We start from the raw sequence: 26,617 nt of genomic DNA on the forward strand, positions 1-26,617 counted from the left end.
TAAAAATGTTCAGTTACTACTGCTGCTCAAAATTTTCCTCAAAACCACTTATCTTCACTCTCTGTTGTCATGGTTAAGGGGAGGTAACTCAAGGCATGCTCAATTCAGGGCTCTAATTCATGTCTGACCATCATCTCTGGAGCTCGGTTCCTCTCCACCTCTGAATCTTTGCATGGGCTGTGTTGTACTTTGGGCTTTGACATAGCGCAATGGCTGGGTTTAAAGGGGAAGCATCCAGAAAGAGGAGAGAAGCCAAGTCAAACCTATGTTCTTTAATGATCTGACATGGAGCGTTACAGTCACATCCACCAGCGTCAAAGACCTGCCCATTTAAAAACCACTGACATAACACATGCAAGATGTTGTTCTGAAGAAATAAAAGTCACTTTTGGAATGGTCAAAGAGCAACACATGTAGATTTTTAAACATTTTATTCTCTGAAAAAGTATTATTTTATATCTTAAGCCATTCTTCCTCAGCCTTTGACAACAGAATATAACAGAACTCACTTAACATCTGTTGAGAACCTTCTCCATGCCAGACTCTGTGGAAGGTGCTGGCGATAGATAAAACTTAAGTCACATATAGCTTTGAGATGCTGAATTTTCAGCTTTAAAATCCATATTAACCAAACAAGCATTTAATCACATGACAAATTTTTCGTCTTTTTTATTCCCTGGCCAAGTTGTTGAATCCATTAAGGTAGTGTATGAGTGTCTTCAGTAATGTGGAACCTTGGGGACAAGTCGTTTTTATTGAAATCACATATCTGGAAAATAAACTTCAGATGTTTTAAAATCATAAGGAAAATGGAACCATAAATTCCTCTTAGAAGTTTATATAACACAGACACTTATAGACTTAACCATAACCATGTCTTAATTTTGTTTTTGTTAACCAGATGACTTTGCAGTCTTTAGTCAGTGAATAAAAATCTATTTTCCCCTTATTCAGACCATGAACAATGTCATGACTGCCCCACAACCAGTTTTAAGAACTCGGTGCATTTCAGTGAGGCAGTTTTTCAATTCTCATACAGAGGGTCAGCGCAACTTGATTGTTTTCTAATTCTGAAAACATGGTACTTCACTGTGAATGCTAGGTTGTAATTCTGCTATTAAAACCAAGCCATGAATGTCAGATAATTTCCATTTAATAGATGATGTTTACAATAAAACTTGTGCTCTGAAATCTGTGTTAATTCCATATGTATCTCAATTCATCACTTCAGAAACTTACAAAAGTTTAAATACTAAGTAGCATACCAACACCTATATAAAGACAGTGAGAGACAGAAGAAAAACAGAACTAGGCATCCACCCTCGAGTGTTAGTGACTAAGAGTATCCCTGTCCTCTTGTGGTTTCCGTTTTAATGAGTGCAAGTCATGGTACCAAGGGCCAAAAACATTGTGTTGATAATCTGCAGCTAAGCTCTTCTCAGCTCTCACAAATCCCCCTTTTGGCTTCTGCATGGAACTTGGCATCTCTGTTTTAAGCACTGTTCACATTTGGCTTACTGCATGCATCCCCCAGAAATGACATGAGCACTTCATCAGTTTATTCACTATTTTAAGATGTATATCAGCACCTGATATCATCAGCACCTGTGTCATAGCACCTGACAAAGATAATAATACACAACCTCACTGCCCCGTCCACTAGCCCTCTATTTGACAAACTTTCTAAAGCACATGAGAAAGAAGAACAACAAAAAACAATGTTAGGCAGAAGAAAATGTGAACACAAACAATCTGTACACCAAATGTTGCTAAACTTAGTTATTAAAAGATAACCAGGGGCAAGAATGCCAAACCTAACCATGAGAGGCTAACAAAACAGTCATACACATGAATATTAGCTACCATGTATCTAAAGAGAAGGTAAGGCAGTCTACTGTCTATTGTTACTAGGTCTTACCTTCCTCCTCTCCTCCAGTCATCAGATACCACCGTAGCTTGGTGAACCCCTAAAGTCCATTCTCCTGTCTCAGATCCTGAACACTGCATATTTATCTAATACTTGACCATCCATTTGTCTTCCTGGTCATGCATATGAAATTCTCACCACTTTTATTTGTTCTTTCATTCTCTAATATTTCTCATTGGAAAATTCAAAACATTACTGTCATTTTTATGTTGTCTTTGCCCTGAATAGCACTGGAGATACTCTGTCTTATAGTTGTCACTAATCAAATATAATTTAAAACATATGTATATGTATGGAGAGCTCATCAAAATGTCCAGTCCATAGGTATTACCTATCATAAGAGGATTGCTTATTTAGTTAAATAGTAGCAATAGATTACCAAAGATCAGAATCAAATCAATTTTATATGTAGCTATATAAATATGTTGAGTCTATGAACCAACAGTATACCTAGGTGATAGAATTATTAAATGAATACCAGGTATCCAGAATATCTAACTATTAATTATAGAAATAAAGATGAAGATTTCTAAATTACGTAGTAAATCATGCTGTTAGCAATTGTAACACGAATCCCATAAAATTTGGATTTACTGTCTGAAAAAAAATGTCAATTAGCAAAATTTAGTATTTAAATTATTCAGTGATAGATCAAGGGCAAGATTCATGTGCCTTCCATTTAGAAAGCACTGATTTGTATTACATGTAAATTGTCTGGGTGGAGGACTGGGAAATGGTTTAGAAAATAAAGTAATTAATGTGGAAGCATGAAGGCCTGAGTTTAATCCACATTTCCTATGTAGAAGTATGGGTATCACAGTGCACATTTATGATTACAGAATGGAGAGGCAGGCACAGGATCCTCGCAGGAGCTTTCAAGACAGCCAGCTTAGTTGAATCTGGGAACTCCAAATTCAGGGGGAAGTCTGGACTCAAAACAAAGATAAAGAAGTGATTGAGAAAGACACTTGGTGTCAACATCTGGCCTCCGCACACAGGCACAAACCCATACCTGAGGCAGCAAGCACATGCCCAAACTTACATGTACACAAAATAAGTACATAAATGAATAAATTTAAAGAATGACTAAGCTCTTATTATGTAAAAGTGAAAAAAAGAGGATTAAACAGGCAGTTGTGAATAAAAGGGCACAGATAATGTAAGAAATCACGGCATAAAAATGCGTCTCAAGCTTTTGTAGACTAAATTCTTACCTTATGCCAGTTTTATTTTTTATTCTTTGGCATAAGCCCTTGAGTTAAAATTTACATGTGATAGACTTTTAAAAATATAGACATGCATATTAAAATTTTCTTGCTACCTGGATAGGTTGCTGATTTATTTTGTATGAATTGTAAATTTCTAGCACGTCACAAGTTCAAACATTTTAATTAACAGTAGTAAACAGGAAAGCATTTTCACATGTATCTGCATGCATGGTTTTCCTTATTGTGTTTCTGGCATAGGCAAGCCTTGATAAATAATCATCTTGATCATTTCATTTGTTATAATTAAACAATGAAGTGCATCAGTAGTAGTAATCAGCAGATAATCACATCCTGGTGTAATTAGCAGGTATAGGGCACAGCCAAGTATCTCTAATGCCTTAGAGTGCGATTATAATATGATGGCAGTAGCCAGTAGGTTGTCTAATTTCCATTGTAAAAATATGTAGTTTTTGGTAATGAGGTTATTCTAAAAATGAGCATTTCCTGTTCTCAAACAGATATGAATCGCGATAGTTTGGAATATTCAACAAATTTGATATAAAGTGTACCAATGGTCAAAGTTTTCCCTCTATATTTCAAAATCTTGCTTTTATACTTTGTCTCTATGACTATACAAAGATTTAATGATAAAATGTAATAAAAAATCAACTTATCTGAACATTCCTTAATTTATCAAGATTAAAAATTAATAGAAAAATAATAACCAAGAAGTATCTGGATATTTTATCTTGTTATTATAGTTTTGAAATTTTAGCCAAATATTTCTGCTGCCAACAAAGATAGCCTTCAGCCTTGATTTTAATAACTTGACGTGGCTGAGTTGTTTATTTTCACCCGAAGAAGTTAGCAAGAATAGCTTATGAAAACAAATAAATAATAGTGGTATGTTTGTTGTTACATCTTTTGTGTGCTAATGGCTCAGTCACTTTCTTGGAATCACCTAATTAATTTAGATACTTGTGTTGCCTCTCTCTGAATCAAAAGACCAATTGGTCCACTTGACATCAACTTTCAACGACAGGCACTTACAAAGCAACAACTTGAGATCACTGAAAACCAAAAGATGTGGTTTTGTTTTGAAAATGGTTCCTTGGGGTTAGGATGTTTGAGGAATGCAGAATCCAATAACAACTGTAGCTTTTTGTTTGTGTGTTTGTTTTTCTCTCTTTGTCCCTCAGTGTAACAGTGACTATGTGCCTGTGTGTGGCTCCAATGGAGAGAGCTACCAGAATGAATGCTACCTGAGGCAAGCTGCCTGCAAACAGCAGAGTGAAATACTTGTGGTCTCAGAAGGATCCTGTGCTACAGGTATGCACGAGTGTTCCTGAAATGGACTGTGAATCCAATGGCTTCTTGTATCCTATTGGCTCGAAAAAAACAAAATAAAAACAAAACAACAACAACAACAAAAATCTTCCCATGCGTGAACTTGGGATTTCATTTATTCTTTTGTACATCATTTTTGTACATTGTGATTTTTTTTATTTTAAATATGTCTGTAAAAGACAAGAAATGCATCAATGGACAACTGGTATATTTAAATACATATGTTGTTTACTGAAGTGCAGACAGTTGAATAAATTATAATTAGAAATCTGAGTTGAGTGTTCACATATCAAATTTATAGATGTTTTCGTTTGTTCAGTTGATTGTTCCTTTGAGAAATAGGGCTATCTTCTAGAGTGTACCTTTGCAGGTTGGAGTTTTGAAGTTAACAAGTATTTTTGTGGAGGCACTAATGGTAGATTTTAACTGTAAGATGTGCTGGTTACCACTTAGCAGATCATACTGAAGAGTGCATTGGCAGTGTGAATAATTTACACTAACATCTGTCTTTCTGACACAGTTAAACTCAGATTCTACAGCACTCTTTATTTGTGTTGTTCTAAGAATGATGGAAGGAAGTAAACAAGAAAGGAAGGAAAGAAGGAAGGAAAGAAGGAAGGAAGGGAGGGAGGAAGGAAGGAAGGAAGGAAGGAAGGAAGGAAGGAAGGAAGGAAGGAAGGAAGCCTATAATCTTCTTAGCTTTTCAAGGTTATTTGTTTTATTTTGCTATTTGCTTTTCTTTCCCTGCGTTTTATTTTTATTCTCCCTCCCTCTCTCTTGCTCCCCCCTCTCGTGTGTGTGTGTGTGTGTGTGTGTGTGTGTGTGTGTGTGTGTGTGTGTGAAACCCAGAAACTTACAGGTAGAGAAATAAAGCAACAGCAGATTCAAAGAAAATGCAGTTACGCAAAGCCTGCTTAGGACGGCGATGCTTTAAGGTCGAACCAAGTGCAGTGTAGGTCACAGGCACCTGTCGTAAATAAACAATAACACATCAGGATCACTAGAGTTGCTTACAAATCTCTCTGGAAGTTCATAGTTCAGGAAAAATGATAATTCAGTAGGAAACATTCTTTCAAAAATAACAAAATAGGGTTTGGAGAGATGGCTCAGTGGTTAAGAGCACTGACTGCTCTTCCAGAGGTCCTGAGTTCAATTCCCAGCAACCACATGGTGGCTCACAACCATTTGTAATGGGATCTGATACCCTCTTCTGGAATGTCTGAAGACAGCTACAGTGTACTCATATACATTAAATAAATAGATCTTAAAAAACAACAACAACAACAACAACAACAACAAAACCAGAATAGTGTTAGAGAATCTTCTGTAAAAGTCCCTCTGGGACAACAGGTTTTTCTATTTTAGGCTGTAACATGAGAAGTATGTGTTGTTTGTTGAGGTAGGGTGTACAATGATTAAGAACAAAGTCTTGGGTTCCTTGGAAGACTGTCTTCAGCCTCCTTACAGTTAGGGGTGACTGATCTTTGAAGGTCTCCTGCTTATTATCACAGTTTCCAGAAGGCGCAGAGGATAGTGAACCAGGGAAATTTATCAGCTACAGTGATGCAGTCTTGACTTTGTGCTGGTTGTAAAGGGGTCTTTTCTGAATGGTTCTTTGCCCTCGGATACTAATGACCTATCTGGATTCTAGTCAGGATGGCCAACCACAGTGCCTGTGGTCAGTATAGATTTGGCAGAGCAGGCTATTGCTGCTTGGCATGTAGTAAGTTGTGTGTGTAAAAGAGGAGGCAAGTGCGCAGGTCGTATGGCAGGAGGAGAACCAGAGGCCAGCCTAAGAGTAGGGGTTGGGGCATAAGAAAAAGCACTAAGAAACAAACTGCGAACATAAATCACCTATCCGTAACAAAGGACAAAACAATGAAGAACAACTACTTTAGAATTAATCAAAAAGAAATACATAAAACGTTTGGACCTCAAGAAGGTTTTAGTGAATGCAGCAGGGAGCAGTGCAAATCTTTGTTTATGATGATGATCCAGAACAGCTGAGTAACGTGTCCATCACCCAGTGAGGACCAACAGGTAGAAAACAGTCATAACAACCAACCGGACCAGGAGCTACGGCTGTGGCAAATGGCAGCTGGTACCAAAAATGGTATTCTTTCTTCCAGCCTCTGAGGTCCTGTCAGTCTACGCACTCCGATTCATTCAAGACTATTCATGTTAGTCCCCAGTGTGCTGCTTTTACTATGAAAATAAATACTTAGCCAAGTAGAAAATTTAATCACAATCGAAGAAGCTGTCCTTACCTCATTTGCATACTTAGATTTCTGCAGGATTTAATTAGTCAGCCAGTTTAGCTGAATGCATCTTCTGTTGACTAGTGAATCTAAAAGGGTTTTGGTCTGAGCAGTGATGGAGAAACCAAGTGACTAGCCAGGCCTGACGACAAATAAATTGCAGTTCTGACTTATCTTTATAATTTTCCTATTTATTTGTAATGCTCTTTGACACTGAGTGGAGGTGGCAAGTTGTATTCTCTGGGAATAAGTGACTGGAGAACACTGAATTTTTTTTTAATCCAGAAGGTGGCTTCCTCATAGCCAGTCTCACTGTCAGCTGAACGTCTTGCCTTGCAAGAATGGAGTTGATAAAGAGCCCAGATTCTTGTCCAATAGTATCCCTTTCTTGCCAAGATGTATCTGCCTCACTGCAACTTTCTTAGTCTACTTATTTCTGGCTTGCCATGATGACTCATCCTGCAGTTGAGAAAACGTTAACGCTTCCCATAAGTATTTCATAATGGTACTGTTGACTACAGTGGTCATTTTCCCATCTAGCCTCCTTTTCTTCCCTAGCTATTTAATCTGGGTCAAATCAAACACTAATCATGTGGATAAAATCTCTTGAAGTTTTAGAAACATGTGGGAGATAAAATCCAAAACACTCCTATTTTTTCCCTGACTTTTCCCAAGCATATATATTAATGAAAAATCCTAAAAATCAATAGGCAAAATGTTTTCTTAACATTTTAATGATTGTACTCCAGACTGTGCTCACACATTTAAAATAAGCTATTATTTACTTGTTAAACAGAAGGAATAAGTTTAGGAAGGCTGCCTAAGATTCTGCTTGTCATTTAGCAACCTGGAGCCTATAAACATGGGTACTATTCTCTTTATGTGTGTCATAGTCAAATTTAGAGGGACAAGCATCACAAGAGGGTCCTGCCGGATGGAAGTTCCTAGTGTTAGCAAAAAATGAGAAATAGACTTCATATGCTGTAAGCATATAGACAAGATGTGATACCCCAATTCAGGACAGCTGTGACTTGGTCTCTTTGAATAAAAGTAACAGTGAAGTAAGCTTTCAAATTAATTCAAAGCCAATTAAAATCTTACATATGAAAGTATGCTCAGAGGAAACTTAGCACATGTTGGCCATCCAAGCACTATTCTACCCCAAAGAAGCAGTGCTGTAACTAATGAATGTGTTCTAACTGGTGAAGTATTTTTCTGATTTGGCTTCAAACCGTAAAATTGCAGCCATAAGCTGGTTGTGTATTTGTTAAGAAATATGTATTTATTAAGAAATATATATTTAAATATATTTATATTTAATATTTTTATATTTTACTATATAGTACATAAATATATAAGAATATACATTTATTCTTAACACCACATATATATACATATATATACATATGTGTGTGTATATATATGTGTGTGTATATATATATATATACATATACATATATATGTATATATATATATATATATAAAATAAACATTACATTGCCTTTAGGTAAAGTGTATGGCCCAAAGTCATGATGGTAGTTAATGAATGAAATGATATTCTTGTATAATACAGCGTTAGTTACTCTGAGTTGCTACCAAGACTTACTGTTCCACTGCTGCTCCACTGTCAATGCCACAGAGGGGGACACGTATTATAGACTGACCCGTTCTTCCACAAGTATCAGCTCTGTAGATTTTTATACCCCTGGGCTATTTTATGTAGTGTGTCTCCACAAGATCTCAAAGAGCCCAGCAAGAAGAAGAAATGTGTTACATTAATTCAACTAAACTCCAAGGGAAAAACTCATAGAGGGGAATTTTTATGTAAGTCTTGAATCCTGGGTGCAATTCCAATGTAGAATAGTAACAGCATGGCTGAAGAAGGCTACCAATGTTGCCTTATTACCTAGAATTAACAGTAGAAATGCACAATGAGATTTCTTTCGAATTCAAAGAAATAAGCGGAGAAAGGATAATGTCTACATTTAGGAACAGATAGAAACTCAAAAGTTTGACTCAGACCAGGGCACTGGGTAGTTCTGGAATCCATGTTCTCAGAAAGAGACCCCTTTGTTGTATCTACATGTTGTAGTGACTTGGAAGGGAAGGCATGAAGAAGCAGAGTAAGCAACAGTGCAGGTGTCTTTGCGCCAGTATCTCCTAGACACTGTTCCACTGTAAGCACAAAGGCCAAGTAAGCTGAAGATAGAGTCCTAAGCCAGTGTGGCATCAATCAGCCCCTCTTCCCAAAAAAGTGCTCCCTTTACTATCATTCTTTTGTTTACAAGCAATGTACAGGAACAAGCCTTAGCACGCACACTGTTCGACATGATGAGATGCAGTGACAGAAGCATCTCCTCATGTCAAAGCTTCTGAATTCAGCCTGATCAAAATTAAAGCTGGGAGGACTTCCCATGTTCAAGCAGGGCTTTCCCCAAAGCTGTATGATACAGGTTTCATAAAACTTAAGAAGAAAAATAATATCTTACTTATATATTATATCAATAGAAATTAGATTAAATTGAGAAAACTGTGTATTAGCAGATTAAATGCTACAAGTTTTCACATTAATGACATTTTAGTGTTGAGATAGTGAGCAAGCTGATGGTGCAGGCCTGTGCTCCCCACACTCAGGAGGTGAAGGCAGGGGGAGCAAGCTGTAAATCATCCTGTGTTACAAAGACCCTGTTTCAAACTGATAAGATTGGCAACAAGAGAGGAAGCCTAACCTTGAAAACTCATTGTTTAATGTTTTTTCAAGTGAGTATGTTTTTCAACTGTTTTCTTTTTTCCTTCCCAGATGCAGGATCGGGATCTGGAGATGGAGGTAGGAGGAGCTGCCGCTCTCTTTTTGTATTTGGATGTTTCTGTGGGCTATTGTGGGTTCTTGTTGATAGATATTATTCCAAAGCAGACATCTAAGAAAAACCTAAATTTTGGATTTTAAGAAAGAAAAGCTACATGACAAGTTTTCTGGTTAGTTTGGTTGCTGTATATGTTTTTGGTGGTTGTATCTGCCGTGCCTGTTTTTTTGGACTACTCAGGAATCACACCCATCTCATTTCACTTTCCTCCTTCACACACTTCCTTGTGTGCTGTGCTGAGTTTGAAACAGATACAAACAGTGTTGAAACACATACAAATTTGTCGACATGTTTAGTAAGACAGAAAGAATTCAAGAAGAAAAATTTTAAATATTTCATTTCAAAATATATAATATTGCCCTCAACCAACAAGTACTAACATTAACCTGTAAATAACTTCCCATATCACAATTTTAAGTCAAGACATATTAGTTCATGAAAATAAAAACATGAAACAAAAGTTAAGTCAAAGACATCGTTTCTTCCCTGATGAAATCAATACAATGTGAACGGTACTAAAATGTGATATATTTTTATTTGCTTTGTTTTGCTTGAGAAGAGTCCACTGTGTAGCCCTGGCAGACACTGAGCTATCTGTGAAGACCAGTCTGGTCTTGAACTCGCAAAGATCTACCTACCTCTGCCAAAAAAAAACAAAAAAAAAAACAAAAAAAAAACAAAAACAAAAACAAAACAAAACAAAACAAACCCTTAGCATATATGTTGTAACCTAACACGCCCAGCCAGCTAAGAAGTATGCTTTGATTGCTTAATTCTATTTGAAGAAGTATGTGAGAGAAAGGTAGAAAACTTGTAAGTCCCATCAGATATGTTTACAACCGAAGGAATAATTATTTTTATATTAAATGTCCTTGTAAATATCCTAAATGCTTTTCCAAATGAAATCCCAACTGCCACTTTTATCTACAGAACACAAATAAAAAACAAAACCCAAGATATAATTATAAGATTAATAAAACAAAAATGGATTTGAAATATAAATATTGTCTCAATGATTTCTTAGGCTGTATAAACTAATTATATTATTATTCAGTAAATAGGGAAGGTGATGAAACTTAGAACGCTTTGTGTTCTGGAAGCTAGAGACTCAATGGTGCACATTTTATGTAGCTTGGGAAACTTGAGTTTTACAGAGAGAAAGGCGCCACTAGTTCAAATAAGCTACACCTGGAGAGCACAGAGTTGCACCTTGGAGCCCAGGCTAAAACTGAGCAGAAGTCAGTGCTCAAATACAAACTGTGTCTGATGGTCCAGGGCTCTGGACTGACATCTCGATTTCAACAGGCTTTCTTGTAAGAAATCAAATAGCTCCTTCTCCTAAGGTGATGAATTTAGAACTCTCAAGAAATCTTCCCAGAGGCTTTGAAAGAGATAGCTTAGGAAACATTAAGTCTTCACATAAAGATAGAAAAACACAGTGCCTTTAGCTTCTCCACTGAAATATTTAAAAATCAGTCCAGTTTTAAAATCTTGCTTTGATAGTAAGTTGTTTCATGCAAAATTCTGTACAGTTGCTGAGCATTTAGTTTTGTTTGCAGACTAATCTGGCAATTGCACTGTTGAGACCTAACTATTCCACTGTGCACCCAGCAAGTCTTGTTCTTTGGCTAGCATGATTATAACGAAAACAGAAATGATTCACAGAACTCAGAATGTCTTCACTGCCCTGCTAAATTTCCATCATACACTTTTCCCCAGCTGCTTTCCCCACCCAGCATGTATCTTGTTTTGCTTTTAAAATGAAACTTGTGTGGTCAGTGCAGGTGCTGTTTCCTAATTTTCAGCAGTTGATATCGGCATAGGAAAATGTAACCAAAGCCATGCCTTTGTTACTTTGTTTGGTTCCTTGTGCTCTCCTTTGACCTTGATAAGACCTTTTGCTTCTTAAGGAAATCATTTTCCTCTCACAAGTTGGTCACATGGTTCATATTGAAAGGGATACATCAATGGAAAACACCTTTTTTCTGGTTTATTTTTTTCTACTATTCTGTTGCGTTTACTTTCTCTTTATCCTGAAGTATTCTTTTCGATTATAGACTACTTAATAGTAGTACATTTTTAAGACTCACTAAGTAGGTTGTTGCTGATCTTGAACTCAGAGCATTTCTCCTGCTTCTGCCTCCTAAATATTAGGTCTAAAGACAGGAGCATCCATATCTGACCAAATTGATTAATGAGATATATTTACTTTTAAGAAATAGGGCATGTAACACTTTGAACCTCGTTCTCAACCTTCCAACTGCTGTGACTCTTTAATACAGTTCTTCATGTTGTCATGTCCCTGACCATATAATTATTTTTAATGCTACTTCAAGCTGTAATTTTTCTACTGTCATGAATTATAATGTAAATATTTCTGGAGGTAGAGGTTTGCCGAAAGGGTCACAACCCACGGATTGAGAAATGCTTTTTTTTTTTTTTTTTTTTTTTTTTTGAATTATTAGTTACAATGTTTGAAATAATAAATGTTCTGAAAAATTTAGCAATATGAATAAAAGTTTTAAATTAGAAACAAAACTGGGATGTTGGCCAGATTGCATTTCCCCCAGCTTATACGTTATTGTATTCTATGGTACTAACAGTTTTGAATTTTATTTAAACTCTTAAATAGCCTAGTAACTCCAATGATAAACTCGAGCTTAGATCTCATAACTCTTGGGTTGTCAACGTTGAATTTGGCTTACTGAACCTAACATTCTTAGAAGAGGACTGACTTTTAAGTAAGAGATCCTAAAAGATTTCAGTGAGTCCAAGATCTTCCTTTGAATGTACTATACGCGGTTGAACATGCTATGAGTATTCTAGAGTGAATATATAGGAACTTGGTCATCTTTGCAAGTACCATGGAAGGTTGATGGCTGTGTTTGTAATGCCTTATCTGACAGAAAGTTCACATGATTCTTGAGGAATGCACTGATATGACTAGTGAAATAAGCAAATGTGACTGAAAACATTTGCCGTGGGTAGCTACCAAGAATGAAGAGCTTAATCCCCAAGGATAAATTTATTTTTAAAATTCATCAATTTTTTCCTGTTTTATATTGGCTTATGCTTTTTTTATGAGTAGCACATTAGCAAAAAAATTAGAGATGATTAAGAATAATTTAAGCTTTATTTATATGCACAGGACATAACTGTCATTTACAATGATTGAAGAAAATTCTTATCATAATTAAAATAGATATAAAGTTTCTATAAAACTAACATTGTATGAAAGGTTTTACCTATTTTAACTGTTCAGGTCAAACTTTTAAAATCATTCAGTTTGTTAGGAAAACATGCTTACTGTGTCTCCAACATAATCTTTGCTTTGTGTTCATCCATAAAGGGGTCCATGAAGGAGGATAACCACCTCACATGAATAGTGAAGGGTGGTTTTACCCATTTCAGTATCTTTATCCTTATCTTCTGGTGTTAAATAAGACTTATAAAAATAACTTACATTGTTAATTTTAAGCATAAGAGTTATAGAGTTCTTTCTATGCTGGGTCAAAAACCTTTTGAAAAGTCATGAGTGTCAAATATTCCTTATAAATTGGTTTGTACTTGGAGAAAACACTCAAGATGAACTATAATTTGCTGTTTTATGTGCTAGAAGGTAGTGTATGGACCACACTCCTGAGAACTTGAGAAAGTGGCTGAATACAATTAGCAAGTCAAGTGCCCTGTGTATGTATATGGAGAGTGAGTGTTGTAAATAGGGAAGTGGTTGTGTAGGAGGAATGAGCACCTCCTGTATACCCACAGATTTGCTTAGGCAACAAATACTGCAGGAAGAAAAAGTATTCAAGCATCCTCCTCTCGAGATCTAGGGCTGTGTGGGTGCTGAGTGGATCATTTCAAGCGCTGCTTTTCTGCATCTTTAAGCTATATTATAAGCACAAGGTTTTGAAGCTTTTTCCTTCATTCCTTTCCAAAGTACTTTTGGATTGCTTATATTCTCATCAAATTCCTAAAGATAAAAAGTCCATCCACAAAATGAAACCCAATCATAGCATCTAAAATATTTGCAGATGTGCTGTCCTATTATGTATGATGTAAAATACACAATTGACTTTTAATAACATCTTCTGAGAAGCCTACAGCATTTGTAGAATCAAAAACTATATCTGAGATCCATGCTATAGACGCAAAGGTATATTTTTATTTCATGGGGACATGGATGCACTTAGCCAACATACAGTACTGTAGGTTTCTGCATTTTTAGGAAAACTTTGTTGTTATGTTTTCTTGAGAGGAAATTTCATTAACTCCAAGCTGACCTCAGACTTGGGATCCTCTTGCCTCAGCCTCATTCTCTGATATTACGGGCACATATTACAACACCTTGCTTCTAAGAGAACTTTTAAGTAGATTAATATTAGATATACACAGTAACAAATTGAATTTATATCTGGTATTGTACAGTTCACATGACTTTTAAAGTAATTAATATTGTGATGATTTTTAAAGTAGAAAGCCAGTTGATATTTTGTTTTGGCTTAGTGAAAAAATCTCTTTGTCAGTTGCCTTGATACAATATCCCTCAGGCTTGTCATAATTAAACATTTACTTCATATACAATTTGGCACCAACAAGAAAGGTTTACATCGCAATAAAATATAAATCTCAACTTCTATAGCTGAGAAAATGGGTTGATAAAAACTATTGTAAGAAGTTTGAGAGCTTGAAAGTTGTTTTTAAGCAGTCTTTTTCTTCCTCATGTGAACCGATTGATTTGAAGTCTACTATTACCTGGGCACAGTGGTAAGATTTTTGATATCTGTGACGCCAGTCATGATCATTTTATTCTGCTCAGAGATTACATATTAATACTCCTTATAGCATACAATGAGAAACATTATGATGCTGATTATAAAAGAGAATAATCCCCAGCACAAGTAAAATGTTAAATACAGTGGAGATAAAAGAAATGAGTATTCATTGCATAAATTGCTTTAATGTAGGAGTAAGTAATTTTCTTTTCCTTGTTTCTGTACTCCTCCCTGGCCTCAACAGCATTCTTGTGCCTTCTTCAGTTACTGTCACAGTTAAGTCTGGCAAACACAATTTACTTGGGAAAGATTTTTCTCCCCATTGGGTTCACACTGAAGCCAAAGTTTGACAGATGACAATGGTAAGCAGCTCCAGCCAAAAGAGTGATTCAATAAAGAAATTCCATCAAATTGCACAAGGTCTGAGGTCTTCCAATGCAATTCATCCAGGGAGTAATCAGAAACAACGCTTTCTTCCAACTTCCACACCCAAGAGCTGCTGCTCTTCTGCCTAGAAATGAGCACATCACCATCTAAACCTCAGCTGAAATCTTATCTTCTATGGTTTGGAGTCCATGTTTCTCTTTACCTCAAAAACAAAGAATTTGGAGATAGACTAAGGAAAGAGAAGCAGAGTGAGTGCAGAATATGTATTGGATGCCAATATGGGTATAAAACATAAGAAGCCATCAGAAGGAGAGAAGCAATCAGAGTGGTGGAAAGACGATTCAAGGGGGATGAAGGCTTTGCAGTGAGCATGGGTGAAGGGCATCTTGATTTCACACATGAATTTCTTTTACAAATAGAACATAGTGTTCTTACAATAGAGCAGTGACAGTCTCTCAAGTTCTAGATTGCCTGAGAGAACAAAATGAGTACTACAAACTTCTAGGCAATTCAATTGGGTTTATAGAAATTACAGGGAAATAAAGTTAATCATCCTGTGCAGTATGGCAGAAATGGGTTTGGCTTCAGCATCCAGAGACTGGCAGTCTAGATTTTTAATTGGCTTGAAGGATATCTATTAAGATTTCTTTTTCTTTTCTTTTTTTCTCTTAGTCTCCTTAGAGAGTGATTCATCTTATTGTTTAAACAGGCTCATACCACTTAGGGGAAGATAATCACAAACTAAAGCAGAGAACTTTGAACTCTAAGAAATTAGCACTAGAGTTACAGGCATTCCTGTTACCTTTTGCTCTGACTCCTATTTTCTCTGAGAACATAATTTCTATGGGGAGACAAACTAGAATAACAAATTGTTTAATTACCAGTCTATGATTTAAAATGGTGCCAGACTGGGTGTAATGGTACAAGCTTGTGGTCCTAGCATGCTGAAAAGCTGAGAAAGGAGGATCATCTGAACCTCACAGCAAGTTCTAGGTCAGCTAGGTCTATTAGCAAGACTCTAGATACAAATACATAACAATAGTATTGACTCTAGGGTAATAAATATGAACCCAATAGTTTTCTATAGTTAGGAACACAGCCCCTTAGGACCTTTTCATCTAGAAAGAAACAAAAATTACAGGATTGAGACATAAGATAGACAAGAAACAGCCAGAGAAACTACAATTATAGAAGATATGGAAGAAAGAATACTGATAAAAATCTCAAAAATAATTGTTCTCAAAATTAAGTGACAGGAATATTGCCTCTACTGAAAACCAAACAAAGATGCGGAAGTTCAATTTAGGCAATTTGACATATTTACAAAAAAAATATTGTCACCAGGCCTGTAAGCAGTGTTATTTTTCTAAGTGACTGTGATTTTTAGTAAGAGTATTTTACTATAGGTAGGAAATTGTACTCCAGTTCTTAACAAAATCCAAATATGATTAGCTAAAATCAGTGAATATACTTCTATAATTAGTTGCAAACATTTTATGGTTTATGAAGATCACCATCATAACATGATTGTATTTAAACACAATAGCCTTTGAACTCGTAGATGCAGATAAGAAGGAGGGCCATCCTAACCATAGCCCAATGACACATTCATGGTAACTTACCCAGTCCTCAAACTTCAAAGAAGGAGCCATAGACTGCCTATGAGAGCAGTGATTTGCAATCACTACACTAGACCTCGTTTTCTATTTTAATATAAATTATAAATTTTACCCAGACTCTTTGGGAAATTTCTAATCCCATCTTCTTAGCCTCTTAGGTTGTCACATTTTTTTTTTCTGAAAACACTTGTTCTTTTTGAACACGAACCGCATGGGCTGGTCCTGTTGTGGTCTGACACCTCTATTATGCTCTCACTCCAGACCTTGTGATTAGTATCTATTCTGTTTGTTTTATTTTCCCCTTTTTTCTCCATCTCATCATTTAAATATTTTCTCTCTATAGTATTGAGTAGCCTTTACGTTTTTGATGAAACATATATTAGGGAGGTGATAATAATGTGGTAAGGCAGCAGTTCTCAGCACAACTTGAGGATCTCAAGGCTGTGTGGACTGGATTGTAACCTTCCACCATCCAGCCATACTACCTTGAGCAAATTACCTGGATTTCTTTTCTTCATCCATGATTAGCAAGGTTTTTAGTTAGAGCTATCTTGAGGTTAAAATTTTGTGTGTCTGAAGTTTAGTGAACAATGCCTTAGAATAATAGCGTCTCTAAAAACAAAGGGTGTAAGGATAAGAAGAAAAAGATTTTAAACTGGTACAGTGAGATAAAAGCCAGAGCACAACCCGTATGGAGTCCCCAAGATAAGAGGACCTCTGCTTGTCCTCAGTTGGAATGATGAAGTCAGGCCTTCATATTCCACTACTGATCATCTCTCACATGGGCAGTTCACAAAAGGTGCTGTACAGTAAGCCAGATGAGTTTCTTTGGCTGCATATCTCACACACACTCACATGCACACACACAGTCACACACTCCACTTGTATGCATACTCACATACAACATTCTCTCACACACTCTCACACTCACATGCACACATACACACACACTCACATAGACTTACACATAGACACACAAATAAGATATATGGTATTTTAAGAAGGCAAAGTTTCTGTTGTTTGATTGTTATGGATTTTGACGAGGCTGCGGTATATTCTCCAGACTCTGCAGGAGTCCTTGTCCATCCAAGATATGCCCACCTGCAACTTTTTTTGATGGGAGTTGTCTTTAGTGACTAAAACCCTAGTTTTCATGTCATCAAGTAAAATGTTCTCTTTTGTTAGAGGTTTTATTTAAGATTCAGTTTTACTGATTTGATAGTTTTAAGCAAGCAGAAAATTCTCTTACTTCCAGACACTGTTTAAGGCAAAGGAATGTCTCTGCATGCTGCAATGCATGCTCAATCGCATTGACTTGGTTTCAAATTTAGATTTGAAAGTATAACTTTTTTTTAAACTGTACTAGATGTACATACATATTGTACCATATGATTTCCAATGTGTACTTAACAAAGAACAATTTCATTTTCTCTGGCAAATTACACACTTGTCACTGAGGGAGTCTAAAAGAAATCCAGGAATAAACAGAAAACAATATATTTAAATGTTAGCTTCCTGTTTCAACAAGTGAAGCCTAAAGAATTATACCAGTACTCCTCAGTTATTGGACTGCTTCTGAAAACAAAGAAAACAACAACAAACAAAAAAGCCATTTTACTGTGGATTGATTGGTGGTCTCTCTCAGAAAAAAAAACTAAAAGCATAATTAGCTGCATATGAAATAATGTTGGCTCTGAGAAGCTGTTCTATGGATAAATCATTTCAAGTGATGCATTCTTGCCTGGTTAAATAATATAGGCTATACTGTAAACCTTTCTCTCATTTTCTAGTTGTTATACTGTTTTATTTTAGGGCATAGATAACTGGGGCTCTGTCCTATCATTTTCTTCTCTTGGTGCAGGTGGCAGATAAATATCATGTTGGTACTATCAGCTAGAAGAGGCAAACATATCTATGTCTGCATAAAATGCAGTATGATGGGCATTTTGGTCCTGGTTCTGCTGAGAAACAGTGGTCATGCGAGCAAGCAGTGGGATAGAGTGAGCAAGCACCTTTCCAGACACTGACTGTCCCCTCCAAAGACTGTGACACACAAAGCAAACTTAGTCTTTTAGCAAGTAGAATTCCTAACATATTGACTTAAATGCTACTGGTAGCAACTTAATGACACATTGAAAACAAAATACCCTTATTTCTGACCCTTCATAGTATAGTATGTGATCTAATTTTTAATTTTGGAGAGTTTTACAAAGTTCAGGATTTTGTTTAGTTTCTCAAAAGACAACCATCATTGTACCTTAAATGTGGCGATCTTTCAAAGTAGGTGTTATTTTTAAATATAATTAAAAAGAGACACAGATGGCAGTTAAAAAAAAAGAATCACTAATAAAGTTATTTTACTGTATCTTAAGTACGGGATAACAGCAAATACTTACATCCTGGAAGTCCATACTCACGCTCTTTGATGCGTATACTAAACAACTATGTCCAGGTGTCAATTCCAGAAACTCCCCTGGCTTTTCACTAAAAAAACTCCCTTATGCCAGGATGTGTCAGAGATAGTAAGTTCAGTGATATATATTAACACACTATGGATTTCCTATGGTGAGGAGTTCTCAGATCTATGTCTTCCAGACCCTCCATCAATCTTCCATCTTAGCCCCTTGGCGTCTCCTGTCTATAACACTGGAAAATACTTCTTAGCAGAAATATCTGCTCCCAGATATCTTACTCTTGAAACATTTCTTCTAAGCACACTGAGAATATGCACAGAAAATATTTATGTAAGTACATTATTCTTTTGCTTAAGGTACAGCAATGGCTCACCATCCTCTTTCAAGTAAAACTCAGTGGTCCTGTTAGGTTTTACAAAATCTACCAGCATCAGCTGTTGTCTTCTTCTCTAATATCAACATTCATCCTCTTCTATCTTAGACTTGGCTCATGAGTGCTTTTTTTTCACTAATGGAGAAATCCTTCTCATGGACTGCTTAAATCCTACTCATATTCAAAAATAAATTGGAGATTATGGAGTTATCTAGGGACTCCATAAATTCTGATCATGGGTTGGTAACTTAACAGACTTACAGGGGTCTTTTTGAGAGGTTTCTTTGACCTTGTAGAACAAAGGCCAAAACATTGGCTGATTTATATATATATATATATATATATATATATATATATATATATATCAATTATATATATATATATAATTATATACATGTATATGTATATATAATATGTGGTGCATTTTTTATAAAATCAGGAATATGTTTTGTGGAGCCAAGGATGTGTTTTGTAGAGCTTGGTATGATGCAGTGATAGGGGTTGCCGCAGCAGGCCCATGCTTAGGCATCTTCCCCATGAGGTACCAGCCATTAGAAGGGTAAATATACAATAGAGTTTATTTGGGAACATGGGAAGGGAAGTTGAGAAGGCAGTAGACACAGAGGGAGAGAGAGAGAGAGAGAGCAGAATATGTGGAGAGCGGAAAAGAGGGGAAGGAAAGAGAGAGAGAATGGGGTCAAAGAGAGCAGAGGGGGTCAGACAGAAAAAAGAGGCAGAGAGGGCAAAGAGAGGCCAAACATTGTCTTTTATAACAAGCTGGGCCTACCTGGCTGTTCTAGATAACTGTTGGGCAGAGCCTAGGAATGAAAGATATGTATATGTGTATGTGTGTGTATTATATACATTATGTATACATATTATATATTATGTATACATAATATATATTATATACATATGTGTATATATAATTGTATATCATATATACTATATACATCATGCATATGTACATGTACATATATGTGTATATATACATATGTATATATATATATATATATGTATATATATATAATGTGTGTGTGCATTCACACACGTGTGTGCATACAGACACACATTTGTGTGCATGGATCCATGCCTCTGCACACCTGTAGAAGTCAGAGGAAACATGCATAAGATGACTCCCTTCTTCTGTCCCATGGAATTTCAAGAATTTCAAGTCAGTCATCAGGCTTGGTAGCAGGAATCTTTGACTACCAAGCCATCTTACCCCTTGGCTGCCTTTGTGTGTGTGTGTGTGTGTGTGTGTGTGTGTGTGTGTGTGTTTGTCCCTTAATCTACTTTGGCTCAGACCTCAGAACTTTGGATATTGAACATCTGGAAGGCCAGTCGCAGCAGTTTTGAAAAGAAAACCATGAACTAGGGTTTTAACTTTTGAATGGAAACATTTAGGAAAAGTTTATATAAAAACACATAGATTTTTAAAATAAATCCTAGTTTTGTTAAGACTCACTTTCTTAAACTTCTTCATTGAAATAAACCTTTTGTTATTTCTGTATTATATTCACAGTCATGAAAACAATCTGTGTACAAGTGTGTTAGTGGCTGTTACGTCCTGTACCTCATTCATAACCGAAGGCCTATGAAGTCTCTCTAAGAGTTTCCTAAGACAGCCAAGGCCTTGACAGTAATGTCAAAAATGCCCTCATTCCTGAATGTTTTCTTTCACATAGATTACTATAGTTTAAGTTATTTTTTAAGAAGGTAAATATGAAGGGCTTGTTATACTAAAAGAACTATAGGTCTATTTTAGCTTGAAATATTAAATAACAACAACAAAACATTGTACTCTTCCCTCCTCCAAATCTCTCTTTTTTTAAATTCTCTACAAGTGTCTTTTGTCTGAGCACAGCATCGTAGCTATGCGGCAGTTTCAGTTATGGGGTGGATACATAGCAGAGAAGGTACCTGAGGTATATGGCCCAAGCATAGTACAAACAAACCAGAATAAGTCCTGAGAAATAATAAACTGAAAAAAAAAGCACCATTTTCCATACTCAAGGCCTAAAGAATGTCCAGGAAACCCCCATGGAAACCTTGCACAAACAGGACATGTTTCCTTTGCGATTAATTTATTTGCACTCCATAAAGTGTACTCTGACTAGTTTCACAGTGGCATCTCCATGCCACGTTCATGCTGAGTCTCCATGTCCCTCACATGTCCTTCCTACCCAACAGCAGGGTGTGGACCTGTTCACCTGTGATCCACCTCCTTTTCCAATAAGCAGCATGTGTGGGAGAAATAATTGAAGTTAGTCTACAATGCAGGTTGGTTAGTTTAGAGGTAATTGGGATGATTATGCCCTATGTGAATCCTTTATTCAATAGTCAAATTACTTATTAAAATACCCAACGGCTTTGGCCAAAAAAAAAAAAAATCAGCATCACTTGGAAATCCATTTGATGCTACTGTCTGCTTTGGCATTAAGTCAGTGGAGAGCAGGGCGTCTTCTGGGTTTCCAAAGAACTGCAGTGGTTACCTTACATGAATGTATTCTGGCAACAAAAGAAAAATTAGAAAACTTAGAAAAAGAGACATTGATTATTCTCATCTAGACAGTCTCTATATATAATGAAAAAAAAGTGTAGCATGCTATGATATTCTGCTTTAACTTATGAAATAGTCAAAGATAAATACACATGGAGAATGGAGCCTCTGCAGGATGTGAGATTCTAGTACAAATTATTTTAGAGTAAGCATGTCAGCATCATCAGACTAGAAGTAAAGACTCAGAATAGCCTGAGAGAACAGCTCCAGTACTGTGTAGGTGTCTGATGACCATAAGAGAGTGGTCAGCAGGCTAACCAAGCTGTGCTGTCAGCCAGGATGGCTGTCATTAATTGATGTATGCACAAATATAGAGGGCCACTCTTCTACATCCCGCACATTGCTAACCGAGGCTTGCATCCCACACGTTGCTACCCGAGAGAGAGTGTGGATGGATGGATGCAGAGACAAACGTCTCTCCTCAATCCTCTGTCCTTTTGCTCCTTTGTCCACCAACTTAAAGTCAAAGCACATTTCTCATCCTCATGTTTTTTTTTCTCCCATCCATCTCCCCCCACCAGGTGAATAAGTGGCACAAGGTTGTAATGCTGTACTTAGCTTGAAAAGATGCCCAAGAAGGATAAAATAAAAGGAAAGTTTGTAAGAATTACAACAGCAATAGAGGACTTCTCAATTCAAAATATCACCAAGTGAAAGCAGTGTGCTCAGTATTTTGTAGAATTTCAGTGTTTGAAAAGGTAGAGTTTAAGTTGTTTCAGAGTTTAAAACACTATATTGGTTTTATACATTTTAACTCTTAATATTTCTTTTATATTAATAACAAAATAGTACTAACAAGGTATTTCTCCATTCAATTGTTGCTTTGCTTGCAATACCTCAGTTTTCAGAACAGTGTGCTACAAATACATTTTTTCCTAATTTTGCTAACACAAACACACACATAGACACATACTTTGTCACTCATAAGAACTAGCATTTACTGTTGCCAGTATATACTTCGTTAGGAAGCATAGGTTTCATTCTTAGCAAACAGAGTCATCTAAATTATCTAGTGTGCAGAGTGAGTCTAGCTAGACAATATCCCCTAACCAGGCAGTGCAAATGGTTTTCTGAGGAACAGAAACACTTGTTGGCACTGCTGTGCCAGAGGCTGTCTCTGTAAGTGAGGGTGAGGAATGTGGGCACCTTGACTCCTTTTTAAAAGTATCATATAGGTTGCTAACTAAGTGCAGTTTGCCTAGAATTTTTACACTTTTACCACTTGATAATCTTGCTCAAGGGAAGAAACATGACTGATCACTTTATGTTTAACAGATGTGAGGCTGCAAAGTCTCACAGGAAGGGTGGTGTATTTTGTTTAATCTCTATCTCTTTCTCTCACTCTCCCCTCTCTCTTCTTACCTCCCTCCCCCTCTCTCACCTTGTGTGTGTGTGTGCACATTAAGAGGATATGATCAAGTTATTTTTAGCTTTACAAATATCCATAAGTTATTTTGATCCTGTTTCTTCCCTTCCTCCCAGTCTCTCAGATCCGCCTTACCTCCCTACCTATCTATCCAACTTCATGTTCTTTCTCTCTCTTTGGCTCAAAAGACACTCAAAATAAAAAAGAAACAAACAAATAAACAAAACAAAATATTTTTTAAGATTATCAGGGAATGTATATGGGAGATTTTTCTTCCTGACAACCAGGAATCAACACCTTGGTGGAAGAGAGATGAAGCAAGATGTTTCCCACTGAGGTGTTTCTCTGGGATGTGGTACCAAGGACTTGAAGTAGTTTGGTATTCTGAATGGGCTTTTTCAAATGCTTGTAGACGGTGTATGAGAACAAAAAAAAATTGCAGACAATTCTCCTGAATAACAAGCTTAGAAAATGCTGCACAGTCCAAGGACCACTAAGACAAGGAATGGCAAGGCACTAAGTTCACACTAGCCTGTGCTTCTTATGTAAACATGAAAATACAGTTTCTTTTTTCCTAACTAGTTTTTCAATAGATTGTTTTTAATTGAAAATCATTTTTCATACAACATTTCTGATCCCTGATTCCCCCTCCTAAACTCTTATCCCCACATCCCCACATCCCCACATCCTCCCCACCTCTCCACCCATCCAACTCCACCTTTTTCTTCTTTTTAGAAAACAAACACAAGCAAGCAGAAAAGCAAAGAAACCAGGATTAAAAAAAAAGAAACACACACAAGCAAAACTCATGAAAACCTGAAATTGCAAACAACAATATACAGTCAAAGGGCCAGCACTTAAAAAAAAAAAAAAAAAAAAGGTGATATGAGACAAAAAACCTACAAAGAACCTACAAAGATACAAAAATACCATTGATAAAGATACTTTCATTGGCCACCTGAGCTGGGCATGGGTACCCGCCCTTTCCTGTGCTTAATATTCCCAGTGAGACACCAGTAATGGAAATTATCTTTATTATTATTTTGCAAGCATATATCAATTGGAGAAAGTTTCCTGGGGAAGATGAGGGCTTGTATCCATTTCCCTGTCTCAGCACTAAGACCCCATCCTGCTTGAACCTGTGCAGGCCCATGCATGCTGCAGCATTGTCTGCAAGTTCATATGTTTAAACCTGGCATGGTAGCACAGGCCTGAAATCCCAGCATTCTGAAAGATGAAAATAAGGAACTCACATCTGAGAGCGATGACGGAACATACAGAGAATCTGTTCGAATAAACAAAACTTGAAAGGAATCAGCAATAGTTGCACACTCTGGAAGGCACTCCTGCTTCAACCGTTTGTTTCTGGCCACTGTGTTGTAAGTAGAGTCCTCTCTGCCACACTGGGTTCCAGAGCATGTGGAGAAATCAATGGCTGGCCCTGCCTACTGACAGTGCCACTTACGCTTCAGAGAAAAGGGTATTTTAAGTTAGAATCATAAATTTAAATCCTACACAGAAATATTTTTACAACATAAATTATTCTTCTTTTTCTAGATATTTCACAAATATTTACTTGTCTTTGTGCAGATTTGTGGGCCATTTCTCTTCTGATGGTACAGTAGAAATCAGGTATGAAGGAGGGCCTGAGGGGGTAATATAAGCAGGAAAAATAGGTGACAAACGTTTTACAAAAATTCATGTTCAGAGCTACTTAGGTGCATGCAACCTATTTGTAGTTTTTATTTTTGACTATTTAGCCAACAATCAAAAAACTCCATCTGACTAAACACACTAAAACACTGCCCAATACATTAGGAAAAAGAGATCAGTGTCTTCATTAGCAAAACAACTGTACACAATGATACCCATGACATTCTGGATTAAGAATCTGAAGACCTGAACTTACAAGAGGCTCTGTTATTTTACACAGTGTTCAAAATGTATTTGTTTATGCCTAAATTTGCTTTTATTTACTTATGTATCTATCTTGGTAAGGGAACAGAGCTCATGCTCCCATTCCCCTCTCAGCACTGGGACCCTATGTAGCTGAAACCTATGCATATCCACGCATGCTGCCATAGTCTCTCTGAGAAGCACATGGGTGTGTGCTTGTATATGTGTTACTCTGAGGTCAACAATGTCAGGCATCTTCAGTTGCTCCCCACTTCAAAGTTTCAGTCTCTTAGTGAACTTGGCATTTGCCAATTCAGTTAAGGTGACCCGGGGGCAAAGCCCCAGGAATCTACCTCCATCTGCTTCTCTAGATCTAGTGTTTGGGGTTGAGATCAGTGACACCTCCCTTTACAAACCGAGCCATATCTCCAGCTCCAAGGTTCTTCCTCCAAAGTTAAATACATCTTCCTGATATTTTCTGATTAGGGTTTATCTCTAAATATCTCAAAATTAAAAATTCTAACATTCTTAATATACAGAATCTACAGTTAATGATAATGAAATGTCTTTTGAAAAAACTTCAAATTTTTGTCCCTCTGGTATAATAACATATGAAAGATAAACATGATGGTTCCTTAATACTTCCTGAAGCTATTGAGATGACAAAAGTATAAATGGGAAAGTGCTCCAAATAGTGTATTAATATTAAGCATGATACCTTCAGATTGAGCAAATAAAAACAAATGTGTGCCTATTGTGGTCTGATTGCTTATATTCATGTATTAAGAAATTGACGTGTCTCTTCGGGTAGCATAGGTCATCTCTATTTTAAATTGTGGAAAGAAGGGGCACAAACAGTATTTGTTCAACATTTTCATATGTTATTAGGAACAAAGCCAGCTTCCTTGGGCTCTAAGATTTCTCTTTACTTCATTGTTTCATGTGTAAGTTGTCATCATAAGTTTAACATTGGGGACTTAAAACAGAATGCTCTGATATTTCATATTAAGGATTATTAATGTGATTGGGAGTAAGTTATTACTATTAAAAAGAAGATTTTTATAAATCAGCAAATTTGTGTGATGTGACATAGGCAAAAGAATTCGAGGAAGTAAACACACACACACACAACCGGGTAGTGTTATTATATAATATACATTATTCTATTTTTCTTTGTACTTTCCTTGTATTGGTGACATTGCTTATGCCATATTTTGTGCCAACCAAGTTTAAGAGACAAGAAAGAAAATCTGAGTAATACTTCAGAGGGTAACAATTAGTTTTCAGAAAATAGAAGAGGTGCTATAAGACAAAACCTCTCTCTTGGAAAAGAAATAAAATTTCAACTTTATTATAAGAGGGAAAATTAGCAGGTAAATGTACAGAGGCAGGATGCTCCGGACAAATGCCAGGTCCCTAAGTGTAGTCACCTGTATTTGATGCCCCTGTAGTCTTGGGCATCTGAATACTTAGTTCCTAATTGGTGCTGACTGGGGCGGCTGAAGAGATGTGTCCTTGTTGGAAGAGGTATGTCACTGGAGTACTTTGAGAGTTCAGACCTATGCTCGTTCGGGTATGCTTCCTCTGTTTCTCGGCTTCCTCCATCTGTGAGCTCTCGGT

General features: G+C 36.6%; 1 protein-coding gene across 1 annotated transcript in view; it reads left to right on the top strand.

Moving 5' to 3' along the window:
* Tmeff2 (transmembrane protein with EGF like and two follistatin like domains 2) overlaps positions 1 to 26,617 on the top strand; it is a 264,413-nt gene that overhangs the window by 5,398 nt on the left and 232,398 nt on the right. The window contains exons 3-4 of the mRNA XM_034498088.2: positions 4,335 to 4,464; positions 9,541 to 9,567. Coding sequence (XP_034353979.1) covers positions 4,335 to 4,464; positions 9,541 to 9,567 — 157 coding nt within the window. The remainder of the gene's footprint in view (positions 1 to 4,334; positions 4,465 to 9,540; positions 9,568 to 26,617) is intronic.

This window comes from Arvicanthis niloticus, chromosome 3 (assembly GCF_011762505.2).
Source record: "Arvicanthis niloticus isolate mArvNil1 chromosome 3, mArvNil1.pat.X, whole genome shotgun sequence".
Lineage (NCBI taxonomy): Eukaryota > Metazoa > Chordata > Mammalia > Rodentia > Muridae > Arvicanthis > Arvicanthis niloticus.